This window comes from Centruroides sculpturatus, unplaced genomic scaffold (genome assembly GCF_000671375.1).
Source record: "Centruroides sculpturatus isolate CEXI.00-Female unplaced genomic scaffold, Cexi_2.0 scaffold290, whole genome shotgun sequence".
Taxonomy (NCBI): domain Eukaryota; kingdom Metazoa; phylum Arthropoda; class Arachnida; order Scorpiones; family Buthidae; genus Centruroides; species Centruroides sculpturatus.
This window is the reverse complement of record NW_019384526.1, coordinates 579338-593042: the sequence shown is the minus strand read 5'-3', so window position 1 is coordinate 593042 and position 13705 is coordinate 579338. Positions and strand designations below refer to the sequence as shown.

Below are 13705 nucleotides of genomic sequence, written 5' to 3'. Positions count from 1 at the left end.
CCAAAACTACACATCGCACGTGAATGGTGTTTGTATGTGGTGGTAGCCCCAAGTCTCCATTCGTGCATAGGGGTGGTTGCGTCTCGATAGCTATAAGGGTGCGGGAGATATGAGGCTGAAAGTGGTTGAAAGTGGCTTTCTATTTCGAATGTTTTGTTCGATTTTTTCGAATTTGTTCGAATTAAATTCGAACATAAAATTCGAATTGGTTCGATTATAGAACGATTGAAAACGTTACAGAAACGTTGAAATTTGTTCGTTTGACTAGACGTAAAAATTCTCTAATTAGTCTGGAAACGGGGGACCTAATTCTTGCATTCTGTGAAAACGGGTAAGATTGGCTATAATGTAATTATTTTAACCTTCACTATCGTTACTTTTTGCCCACGAATAAAAACCCAGCGAAGCGGGTCCTTGCAGCTAGTGTTTTTATAAATTTGAATTAAATTAATTTTATTTTAACAATAAGTAAAAGTTTCTGTATTAATTATTAAATGTTTTAATATTCAAGAAAATTAAAACACGATAATTGTATGAAATAATATAACACCAAAACGAAATTATTTTTGAATTTTTTTTATTTTTATATGAATAGATTAAATAAGTTTATTTTATTTAAGCTTTTCCACTTTTTTCATTCACTTTATCTAAAACATGACATATTCTTGGTGTAATTTCTGATATTTTTTCAATCAAGATTACAAATAATTTGTCGAGTAATAGTTTTATTATCAATACTAGAATTAATTATTTTCTTGATGGATATTTATTTGTCTTAATATTCGGGTACATGACAATTTGAAATAATATAACACTGAAATTATTTTGAAAAGATTTACGTTACAATTTATTTAAGTCGGGGGTGTCCAGACTTTTTGTTTCTCTGGGCCACATTGAAAGAAGTCATGGAGTTCTGGGCCACAAGTATATTGTGGCCCAATCCTTAAATATACAAGTATATTTAAGTATTTACATGTCTAGATTATAGTAATAAGTATTAAAACTTTATCACAATAAAGGATATTTTAAAAATTACTTCTACAGACACTTTTAATTTCTACTTAGAAATAGATATAAATAGATATATAGATAGAAGAGCATCATCTCCTGAGTTTCCATCTTGTAAATATAAAAATTTAAAATCCTTTATAATATAATTATTACAAGAATTATATAATATAATTATTACAAGAATTATATAATAATTATACATTTTAAATTATTTTTAGATGAAGATACCAATTTTACAAAAAAAAAGAAAGAAAACTTCGTTGTCTCATACTTACAAAGCAAGCAACAAGACCAACAGAATCATTTCAAACAAGAATTAAATTTAAATAAAGTACGACTGAAACTGGAACGAAAAAAAAAAATACAGTTGGAAAAAGAAAAATTTGAATTAGAGAGAAGTGAGAGAGAAGCAAGACTGAAGCAGGAGGAAAGAAGATTGTTATTAGAATTACTTATGAAAAGTTTGAATATAAATTTAATAAAAAAAATGTTTATAAAAACTGAATAAAAATTTTTTTAAATTGAAAAAAATTATTTATTTATTTATTATTTATTGATTACATTCTAAGTATTTGTCCAATTTGGGGAGTAAACAATTAAAATAATCTGATGATGCACTATCGTGTAAGCAAGTGTGACAGTTTGTAAGTAGCGCACCAACAATACACAGTTTACCAACAGGCTGAAGAAACAATTGCAAATTTTGTCAGAAACAACAAATTAAAATTATTTGAATATGGATTGCAAAACGAATATTTGACACAAAACATGATAAACGAACACAATATTTCGATCAGAAAAATCTCCCTATTCGTCACTGTTATTGCAATGCTGACTATTTCTCATTTTCAAGTGATTAATCTATTTCTTTTTTATCCCGCTATGCAAAGACGACAATGTTTTGAGGAAGAAGCAATTTTGTATAGCATTCAAATTCAATTAGCTGAAACGTTTTGCATAGGAGAAATTGCATGTGGATTGTTGACAACATGCGTTGTACTGTTCGTTGTTCAAAAGGAATTCGAACACTTACTAAATGAACTTTTCACAATAAAGAAAAGTACTTTCCTGTCATATAATTTGAATAAATTTATGAATCATCACGAAGAGTTGTAGATATTGGTCAATCAGATAAACAGAAAGTACAAGTCCGTATCCTGCTTTATTTATTTTGGTGTCATCTAGATGACCAGTTTCTGGTTCTATGGATATTTATTTATAGAAATGAAAGAATTAGCGCAAAATATATTTTTTGTAATGTCAATCTTATTTACGTTTACCTGTATATGTATGGGATGTTTATTGTGCTGTATTGCTTTCACGGTAAATGTTATTCGTGTTTCACTTCTTAAGTAAATCCATCATAATTCGTTGTACTTTCTTTTAGGTTATCAATATATTTTTTATTTATCAGATGCAGAAAGCCTTTCAAGACATTCGTCAATTTGCTGTATGCAACATAAAACTGGAGCAGACGCTAAAGGTATTACTTGTGTTATTTGTGTGTTTGTTTCAAATGATATGTTAGCGGTATTGTCTATATTCACGAGATTTTGTAAAAATGTTTACGTAATGTCGCATACTCAGATCAGATTGTTTATTAATGTTTTAAAATGAGAGCTATCACTTTTCATTACAAGTTTAACAGAAATGAAACGAATTATCTTAACTTTTAAACGTTAAATCTAAAAATTTCGCGTTTCGTGATAACGCGCAGACAAATTACAGCAAATTTTTTGCTTTGTTCTTTTATAGAATGTTACATTCTGGTCGTGTAAAAATTAAGTAATTTTCATGCATATCATTCGGTTGCCTCAGTATATAGCATCACAGTCTGTTTAAATAAACCCAACTCTATATTTTACTACCACAGTGCTGTACTTTTGCAAATGAAAAGTTCTAGAAAGAAACTCTCCCTTGGTCTCTTGTTATCGTTATGATAAATTGTGACGATTTCAATTTATCATGGGTATTGAAATTAGTCAGAAATCTGGTCTAATCTACTACACTTAACATGTCTAACAAAATAAAACTATTTAAAAACTGCTGTTCTGTACATGCACAAGTATATCTGTGCTGAATGGTAGCTTCGTCAAGGTCATCTAGTGACTTTGGGTTCGTCCGGTGGCTTGACGCTATCGAAATGAGTGTATGCGAAAAGACCGAGACCTCTCAATGATGGGGTTCCGTGTTTTTCCCCTTTCATTGTTTGTGTTGCAGCACGTTTCTAAAATATAATGATTTCAATGAACAGATGAATACACCAGTCTGCAATCCATTTCCAGGTATAACCTAGTACAATGGCTCTCAATTAGTGGTACGCGTACCCCTGGGGGTACGCGCGGCAATCTAAAATCGGTCCATTTAAAATTTAAATGCATGAGATGAAGCAATCAAAAAAATTATGGTGGACCATCAAAATTTCGGCAATTTACAACATGATGTGGAATGCACAAATTCGTTTATTGATAACTAAAAATATTCTCGAAATTTCATTTTAAAAAATGCATTTATGACAATACATAAATTGTTACGCAATAAACAAAAATTGTACAAGTATCATTATTATCATGTCAGCGAAGCAGCAATAAAATATATACTACCATTTTGCACAACATACCTCTGCGAGAGCGGATTTTCGGCCATGACAAACATGAAAACTAAACATTGTCAGTGGCGTTGTTAAGTTTATATGTGTGTTAAGTTATTGTCGATTCCTATGGAAATTTGATTTTAATGAACAATAATTTGAAATAATTCAATTTTGTGTCAGGCTGGTCTCTACTAGGCCCCCATGACAAAACTCTGGCTATGCCAATGATCGTCACCGATTTCAACTCGAAGATGACATGAGACTGAAACTGACCAAAAAGCAACCAGATTTTACAAAGTTGTGCAAAGAAAATCGTGCACATTTGTCACATTAAAATTAAATAGCCTTATGTTATTTCATTATTAGAATTGTTAACTATTGAACACAAGACTGTATTATTAGTCTTGTGTTATGAGTCTTGTGTATTAGACTGTGTGTTATGAGTCTTGTGTTCAATAGTTAATAAGTACAAAAACACGGTTTCAAAAAACGAATCAACTATTAGAATTGTACTTTAAAGGTAATACAGTAGAGCATCGATTAACCATTACATAGGTTAACCGACCGTTCTAGTTGGCAAATTTCAAATGTCCGCTAGTGATGTGGCACTAAATATTTGGCTGTGTCTTGGCTACTTTAATATTATTTTTGTTAAATTTTTGCTTGTTTTAGCTGGCAATACGGCTCGACCATTGAAGGGAGGCCAGTATTTAAACGAGACTTAATTTTCTAATTATGAGTGGTTGTTTGTTTTGTCAGTGATAAAATAATTTTAAAATAATTTTTAACAATTCAATAGCGACGATTATTACTTTAAAACAATTGTTAGGCTTAGCATCGATGAAAATTCAACGTGAAGTTGGTTACTAGCGATATACTAATTACATGGGATATACTAATATAATATACTAATAATGTATTATTTTCATTCTTTTCGGTTATCCGACCAACCTTAGTCCCTAATTGAGTCGGATAATCGATGCTCTACTGTAAATGTAAAAAAAAAACTTATTATATTTATCACTAACTGTCTACTCACAGCTTCGCCCGCATTATATCGAACTTTCTCGTGGGAGTAAGATATTTTCTCATATTAAAATGTAGCCTATGTCCATCTTCAACATATAAGCTATTTCTGTGCCAAATTTTATTAAAATCTGTTCAGCGGTTTAAACGTGAAAAGGTAACAGACAGCATAAAGAATTACCTTCGAATTTATATTAATAGTATGGATTAATATGAATTTCTGCTATAAGGGGTACGCAGGAAAAACTAATTGGGAACCACTGACCTAGTAGATCCTTTTAAATTTGCCGTATTGGATTTCATTAATTTTACATTTTTATTTATAAAAATAAAGTATAATATTATTTGTTTTATATTATTTCTTCATATTTTTTCTTGAAAATTTATAATATTTTGAAACTTTTTCCACAGATTCTTGACTTCATGAAAAGATTCAGATAAATTTCATTGTGTATTACAGGGGGGGGGATTTTTTTGTCGTCGATAAGAAAATTCCTTTTAAGGTAGCAATTTCGTTGGTCTTGTACACAATCGACAGTTTTGATTAATACTAATGTTTGAATAACAATAAAAGTCTTACGTGTAACTAGAAAATTTGTAATAAATATGTTACAAATACCTTTTAGGTCATTACTGGGGAAAAATTCGAAGATTGTTCGTATAGAAGCCCGTTAAATGACTGATAGTTAATCATATTAAAAAACTAATGTTAAAATCTATTTTCTTATATTAATCATTTGTGTGTGATCTTAGAACAACGCGTATTTATTTCATAATGTAATATTTTTTATATTCGCATGTGACAATTTTCTATAAATTCATTAGTTTGCCCATATGGCAAAATTGAAATTTTAGAGTCCCATGTCGACATCCCGTACGCGTGCCCTTCTTTCCACATCCTTATTAGGTTTTGCATTTTTAGGACACTAATTCAGTAATTCCTCACAGGTTGAAACTTGCTTCTAAATTTAGCATTTATCAAAAGGTAAAAATTTAAGATAGAAAAATATTAGGCGTAATTTCGTGTCGTGAAATTCGTATTCTGGATACTCCACAGCATATTCTGTCGACAGTATCAAATTCATATTTTTCGACATGTAAAATGAACTATAGTAAAACTTCGATGTAACGGACAAATTTCCAGTTCTTATGTCATCTGTGGAAATTTGCACAGTGTTATTTTAAAATGCATTTTATACGTAGCTAAATTAATAGGTTATTTTGTTTTTCAATGTTATCAAATACGAATATTAGTATATTTTCAAGTTAAATAAATATATTATTATTGATGCCTTGTATTGATAATAGTTCTAAAATGTTTATCTTCTATGTAACTGAACGGTGAACACTTTAGTTTCAGAGAAAAGATACGTAGTTGATAAATACCTTACTAAACTTAGAGATAAATCCTTCCATGAGGATTTGAAGATTGTGGACTGGTGAGAGATGGCGTCGGTAAAGTTCTGAAGATTTGGTAGATGTTGGTGAGATGTCCTTGAACGAGTGATAGCTTTCTAAATACGTGGATGTCTTCAAAAGTAGTTCAAGATATCCAAAATAGTCGAACAGTGAGAGAACTGTCCGAGAAGGTCGAAACTGGCGATCAACAGATGGCGAACTTTAGCGACCAGGAAATAGCAAACTGTCTGTCATCATCGATCCCCTTCTTTTATTTTGGGGTTCCTCTCTCTCGCCACTCTTGCCCTTTTTTGAAAATTTTAAAATGTGTCCAATAGCAAGTTTTTCGTTAGATTCCACGTGAAACACGTTTAGAAAAAGTGTCCTCTCTGCAGAAGAAAGCAAATCCGTGGGAAAAGATATAATCATATCCTTTATGACTTTTCTTCTCTTTCGAAAAATTTTTGAAACTTTTTTTGTCAAGTCCGGGCTCTCACAACTTCATAGTTTTTCTGTTAGCGATAGAATCGTGCCGATTATCTGTCTAATTCTGTTAGTGGAAAATTTGAACTGATGTAACGTGACTTTCGGTGAAAACTGTAAGTTCCTATATAGTTAATTAATCTAGTCTCCTGCTTCTATGCATATCTGGTCTTGACTTTCGTCTATCTAACTCGTTTCTCGGGATTAACCTCCCATGTAGATTATACAGTTTATTGCAAAAATATAAACTATATTATCACGCAAAAGTAATTATTATCGCATGTTTACTTTTTTTTTATTCAAACAAATTGTGTAAAGTCTTTCGGTCGTTAAGGTTAACAATTTCGATTACGTGCGTGGCCATCACAACCTATCGAACACGGATCACTTTTCAATTATTAATGGTCGTTGGTCATTCTTTCTTCTAAAAGTCAACGACTACTTTTGGTCGAATGAACTCTGACCCCCTTCTGCAATAGCCGCTTCTTTCTATCAGACCAGGCATTCAAATAGGAAAATTACATAATACAAGGTTACCGGCAAACATAAAATATGTTTCATGTGATTTTCGAGGATGCCGAGTTTAAATATTTGGTCCGTTTTTTTACCAAATTTGATTGGCTGACAGATTCTTATGTTAACAGTCTGTTAGAGTTAACATTAGGAGAAACATATGATATGTTAAAAAATTTAAGATATCACATTTACAATTGGTGTATGAAATTGCACCATATCGTACCATTTGAGTATCTCGGTAAAGGTGACAATGGTAAGCTGAAACAACCAAACTCTTTATATGATTTTCGTTTTAAACTTATATTATAGTACTGTATTTGATTTACATTTACAAACGTTATCTTACATAAAACTTTATCACGTCGAGTGACCGATCTAATACATTTAAAAAATTCTTTATTTCTCTAATGTGCACAATCGAAATAAGTTTTTAAATGTGTTAGATTGGGTATTGAATGCTATTTTTGTAGCCACATTTTTATTTTATACAATCAGTTTTTGTTTTTACTAAAACAAATTCAAAGTTATAGGAACTGAATTACAAAAGGAATATTTTCAACTAAAAATGATAATAGAAACAAATTCAATTGATTTTTATATATATTTTAAGAAAAATTTTTCAATGTTTTTTTAAAATAACAGTTAAAAAATTATACGTTGTTAAATAATAACTTATCACTTATTCGTAGTGATTTAGAAGGAATAGAGCGAAATGTAAATTATTTTAACACTTATTTTCTATTTTGAACTTTGTGGTTTTCAAGGTTTTTGGCAAGGCTTATTTCACACAGGCCGAAATTATTCAATTTATTTAGTTTTTCCTTTGTTTAAACTGATAGTAAATTGCCTTAATTTATATGACGTAAAATCTCAAAAGTAGCTAACACAGAGAGTTCTATAAATTTTTACTGCCGCAAGTCCTTATGTCCGTCTTTTCTTTAACTCCTAAACGAAGTTAGATACATGAATGACGAGAGCAGATATTTTATCAATATAAAGCTTGAATTCTATATCAAATTTCTATCAAATTAATTAATTTTAGTGCTCAAATCTCCAAAAATTGCAATATAATACAGAAATATAATAAGCCAAAAATTTCATTGCTTTTATTACAAGTTTATATAATGTCAAGTAAATTTTTACTGTAACACAAAGCAATTTATACATTTGAATACATTAATGTTAACAAAACTGCTAATGACTCTTAATGGATAACGCCCATTAGAAAAATGTAGTAATGGAGTTACGTTGATAAATCCATTATCAAGATAAACATCTAATAAATGTGATTTCGCTGTAAATTATTTCAAATAATGAAATAGTTAATGACGCTAATGCATAATGAAGATTATACAATAAATATATTAAAATTCTTCCTTAAACACAGAAAATTTCATACATAATAGTTTTAAACACCAAATTGCTCCAAATATTATACGGACACATCTCATACCTTCAGGAATACAGAAGTCTTTTACACGTCTGTAGAAACAGGACAAATTTTTTAAAATAATGAACTTTTTGTAGTATCAAATTGCTTTAGTTTTAATATTGTGCGTAAAATTTAATTGTTTCCCAAATATATATAAAGAGAACACCAGTGCGTTATAAAGATACACGTACTGTACATAAATAAGAAAATAACATAGCACAAAAGTATTTATTTCATGAGTAACTGTGCTACAAAGTTGGAGACATTAATTCGAATTACAAAGATATAATTTGCATAAACTGTTTTATAGCACTTTGCTGCATGATATCTCTCATTTTCAAGGTAGAGCCGTTCTGCTTATGTAACTGTGAAAAAAAAACGTTACAATTTTATAAAAACCTCAACTGAAAAATACTTATACTAAATGTGTAAGAATCATTTTGTAAGTACATTCTAGTTTGCTCTTGTTGCATGCAACACCGATTGCTAGTAATTATGTAGTTTGTAAAAGATGGTTTGGTGATGTCAGTACTGAAGATTTGATATTGAATGCTGTTTTTGGAATTCCATGTTTAGCTCATTCAATCTGCCTCAGTTTTATCCGAAACAACAAATTGAAATTAATATAAACTAAATTGAAAAACGAATATTTTCGTCGGAAAATGATAAACGAAAATAATTCTACAATGACGAAACTCTCTGTATTTGTTGCTTTCTTTGCAATGATACTTGTTGTTACTTTCCAACTGCCTACTGTATTTCTCCTTTACCCGTCAATGGAAAATAAACAGTATTTTGAGGGCGAAGCACTTTTGTGTATTATTCATACTGATTTAGTTTCAATATTGTGTATGGGTTGATCTTAATGTTCATTGTTGTTATCAGCGATTGTATTTTTCGTTTCTCATAAGGAATTCAAACATCTGCTGAATTAACTCTTTCTAATAACGAAAACTAACAAATTTATAGAAAAAAATTAATCGAATATATGCGTCATCACCGCATACAATGATCCTATATTGAGCAAGAAAAAACGTGAAGGAAACAACAATATCACAAAGTTCACATATAATAAACGTCTATCCTCTGTTATAAAGAAAATTGCGAACTACAAAAACAATAATATTCTATACAAAAGAGCTCCCACCGTATATACATTACTCAGAAGTGACAAAGATCAAAGAGAGTGAACAGTCAGGTGTTTACGCAATACCACACAATAATGACCAATTAGTAATAGACAAAGTGTATATAGGCGTCACGACTAGAAACTTGAACAAAAGGATTAGGGAACATAACTACGACGTAGCAAAAAGTCGATACACTACAACCTTAGCAAAAATAGCGCAGACAGATGGATTCGTGGTTGAATAGGAGGAAGCCAGGATCATTGTAACCGTACACTCACCAACGCTTGCATCAACAGACAGGTCTAGCTTTACGGGAAATTGTTTAAACTATAAAAATGCGACCATTTTACCTTCTGCTTGGAAGTAGGCTATATAAGAAAACAGAACTCGTAGGCTGATACATTCAATAGACTCAATAGAAAAAAGCTTGTGATACTATAAGTGTTGGTGTTATTTGAAAGTTTAATTATCGTATTTCTATATTTTATTTTATTTTAGTCTATTTATTCTATTTTTGTATTATTTTCGTTATATTTGGCTTACTTAATTCAATTTTAATATATTACATAAGTTCTAATTTATTATATTTAAATTTAAACCTGGTGTTCGAAGACTTGTAGATTCGAACGTCTTTAACCTGACGATGGCCCACAGAGTGGGTTGAAAACGTCTGTTTGGAAGAATGAATGAACGATCTCAGTAATAATGTGTGTTGGTTTTTTATAATATAAAAAAAATCTGAGTGCAAGCAGGAATGTAATTAATATATTCATTCATGAAAATTTATTAGTAGTTATTATCTAGTTCCTAAACTGTAAATATTTGAATATTTTACTTTCAAAAATACGTCCACTAATATAGTTTGTAATGCCACTCCTTTATAAAATATTGATGATTATAACCACTTAATAGTAAAAAGGGTGCAACATAAAACCGACTACAGGCGTAATTATTAAAAAATAAAACGATAATCTTCCTGGACAAGTCATAGAATATTTGCTTGAATGTCAGTATCTAAATACGTTAAAAATTAAACAAGTTTTGTGCCATTAATTCTACAATGAGTACTGATAATGCGGACTAAAGTATGACAAGATTTCTAGTTTGATTGTACGTTCTTGTAAATTATTTCTTTAAAAAGGATCCAAAGAGAAAAAAACACTCAAACATTGTTTATATTACCTTAATTTCAAATAATGAAAATGAATAACTGAGTTAAAGTAATCCTGGGCTAATATGTAGAATCTTAATGGATTACGTCCATTAGAGAAATGTACTAATGGAGTTTCGTTGATAAATCCATTATCAATGTAAACATCTAATAAATAAGAATTCGATGTAACATTTAATTGTTTCCAGAGAATACATTAAGAAAACGCTAATGACGTAAAACGATACACGTGAATAAATAAGAAAATAACATACAGTAAAAGTATTTATTTCATGAGTAACTGTGCTAGAAAGTTGCAGACATGAATTCGAATTTCCAAGATACAATTTGCATGAGCTGTTTTATAGCACCTTGCTGCATGATATCTCTCGTTTTCGGGATAGAGCCGTTCTACTTATGTAACTGTAAAATGGACATTACCATTTTACAAAACCTTCAACTGAAAAATGCTTATACTAAATGTATAAGATTCATTTTGTGGGTAAATTCTTGCTTGCTCTTGTTGCATGCTACACCGATTGCCAGTAATTATGTAATTTGTAAAGGATGGTTTGATGACGTCAGTACTGAAAATTCGATATTAAATGCTTTTTTTGGACTTGTATTTTTAGCTTATTCAATCTGCCTTAGTTTTATCCGAAACAACAAATTGAAAGTAATAGAAACTGGATTAAAGAACGAATATTTTCGACAGACAATGATAAACGAAAATAACTCTACAATGAGAAAACTCTCTCTATTTGTTACTCTGTTTGCAATGACAATTGTTGTTGGTTTCCAACTGGCTACTGCATGTATCTTTTACCCGTCTATGGAAAAAAGGCAATATTTTGAGGGTGAAGCACTTTTGTGTACTATTCAGATTGATTTAGTTTTAATATTGTTTATAGGAGGAATGGCATGTATATTTTTGTTATCAGCGATTGTATTGTTCGTTGTTCACAAGGAATTCGAACATCTGCTGAATGAACTCTTTCTAATAAAGAAAACTAACAAATTTTTGGAAAATAAATTAATCGAATATATGCGTCATCACGAAGAATTATGGACATTTGTCAATCAGTTTAACACAAAGTTAAATTTTGTGCTCTGCACACTTTATTTCGGTGGCATCTGGACCACAAGTTTCTATTTTTACGGATATTTATTCATTAAAATGCATGAATTAATGCAATACCTGTTCTTAGGACTTTCCCTTGTCAGTACATTAATCTGTATATATTTTGGCTGTGTATTGTGCTGTTTTGCATTCACGGTAAATCTTTATTCGTGTTTTACCCATTCAATTTGTACTCTTTATTATCTATTATTATCTATTATTATTTATTATCTAGATTATCTAGTTTATAAATATGTTTTCGTCNTTTGGCTGTTTATTGTGCTGTTTTGCATTCACGGTAAATCTTTATTCGTGTTTTACCCATTCAATTTGTACTCTTTATTATCTATTATTATCTATTATTATTTATTATCTAGATTATCTAGTTTATAAATATGTTTTCGTCGTTATATATTAATCAGATAATTTTAAGTATCAATTTTGGTTTTTTCTTGTTTTTTCAGATGCAGAATGCATTTCAAGATATCTGTCAATTTGCTGTATCCAAATTAAAACTGAAAGAGATGCTAAAGGTATTATTTGTATTATTTTTTTAGTTTCTTAAAATGAAGTAAATGTCAGAGATATTTAACATCTTTATATTATATTAGTAATATTTTCGGAATTTACAATGATGAATTTTCTTTTGTCCCCTTTGAATTTATATAGATTATTGATGTTCTATAACTCCTGCTGAATAGACAAGTCTTAATAGCGCCGTTCAATGGGATTTGTGAAGATAGTCTTACTTTATGTTTTTACTTATAGAACTGAATCAACTGTTATTTCTTATTAAATATTACCTTACATTTCGTATTAATGTTTTTACTTTCGTTTGCGTATATTTTCCACAGATTCTTGATTTCATGAAAAGATTCGGGAAGGTTTCATTGTGTTTTACGATGGGTGGATTTTTAGTCGTCGATAAGAAAATCCCTCTTAAGGTTGCTAATTCTGTGTACTTGTAGATAATTCATAAATGTTACTAATTTTAATGACGCATGATTTCAGTGATAATTACAAAACTTTGTGTTTTTTTCAGATGGCAAAAACGTTGCATTCTGTTTTTTCGGGACTTTTAAAGTTAAGAAACGTATCGATTGCGAAGATACATTGCGACAACAATTTCACCATTAATTATACTTCTTATAATTGAAAATGTAGAATTTCAAATGTACGAAATAATTATAAACGAAAGTTTCACAGTCTTATAATCAATATAAAAAGAGTAATACTAACGCAATCGATATTGCATTAAAATAATTTTCTGTAATTTTATACAGAAGATCATAGTAAAGTACTGTACATAGATGAAATGGTAATGTTAGCATATATTCTGTTGCATTAAATATAATATGCATGTGTAGTATTCATAGAATTGATAAGCATTGTTTATATTATTGATTTTGATCAGTACATATTTATAAAATTTATATATTTCTATTAAAACATGTTCTTCATAAATATAAATATTTGTTCGTATTGCAGATATGTACAGTAGAGCGTCGTTTATCCGAAAGCCAAAACGTTATCCGAAATGTCGGTTAACCGAAAGCATTCCGTCAGCAAATTTAAATTTTCGCTAGTGCTGTGGCGCTGCAATCTTTGGCTATATNAAACTACATAGATTAAATGATAATGTTAGCATATACTCTGTTACATTAAATATAATATGCATGTGTAGAATTTTTATAATTGGTAAGCATTATTTCTATTATTGATTTCGAACAGTACATATTTATAAAATTTATATATTTCTATTAAAACATGTTCTTCATAAATATAAATATTTGTTCGTATTGCAGATATGTACAGTAGAGCGTCGTTTATCCGAAAGCCAAAACGT

General features: G+C 29.8%; 1 protein-coding gene across 1 annotated transcript; it reads left to right on the top strand.

Moving 5' to 3' along the window:
• The first annotated feature begins 11036 nt into the window (after positions 1 to 11036).
• On the top strand, positions 11037 to 13217 carry LOC111622873. Its single transcript, XM_023365308.1, has 4 exons — positions 11037 to 11596; positions 12324 to 12392; positions 12714 to 12803; positions 12902 to 13217. The coding sequence occupies exons 1-3, from the start codon at positions 11062 to 11064 to the stop codon at positions 12719 to 12721; spliced, it is 612 nt and encodes a 203-aa protein (XP_023221076.1). The 5' UTR covers positions 11037 to 11061; the 3' UTR covers positions 12722 to 12803; positions 12902 to 13217.
• Positions 13218 to 13705: the final 488 nt, after the last annotated feature.

Excerpts from the sequence above, each read along its gene's own strand:
- LOC111622873 (XM_023365308.1), top strand. The coding sequence starts at position 11,062 with ATGAATTCGAATTTCCAAGATACAATTTGCATGAGCTGTTTTATAGCA. Across the intron at positions 11,597-12,323 it reads AAAAAGGCAATATTTTGAGG|ATGCAGAATGCATTTCAAGA; the intron begins GTGAAGCACTTT and ends TTGTTTTTTCAG.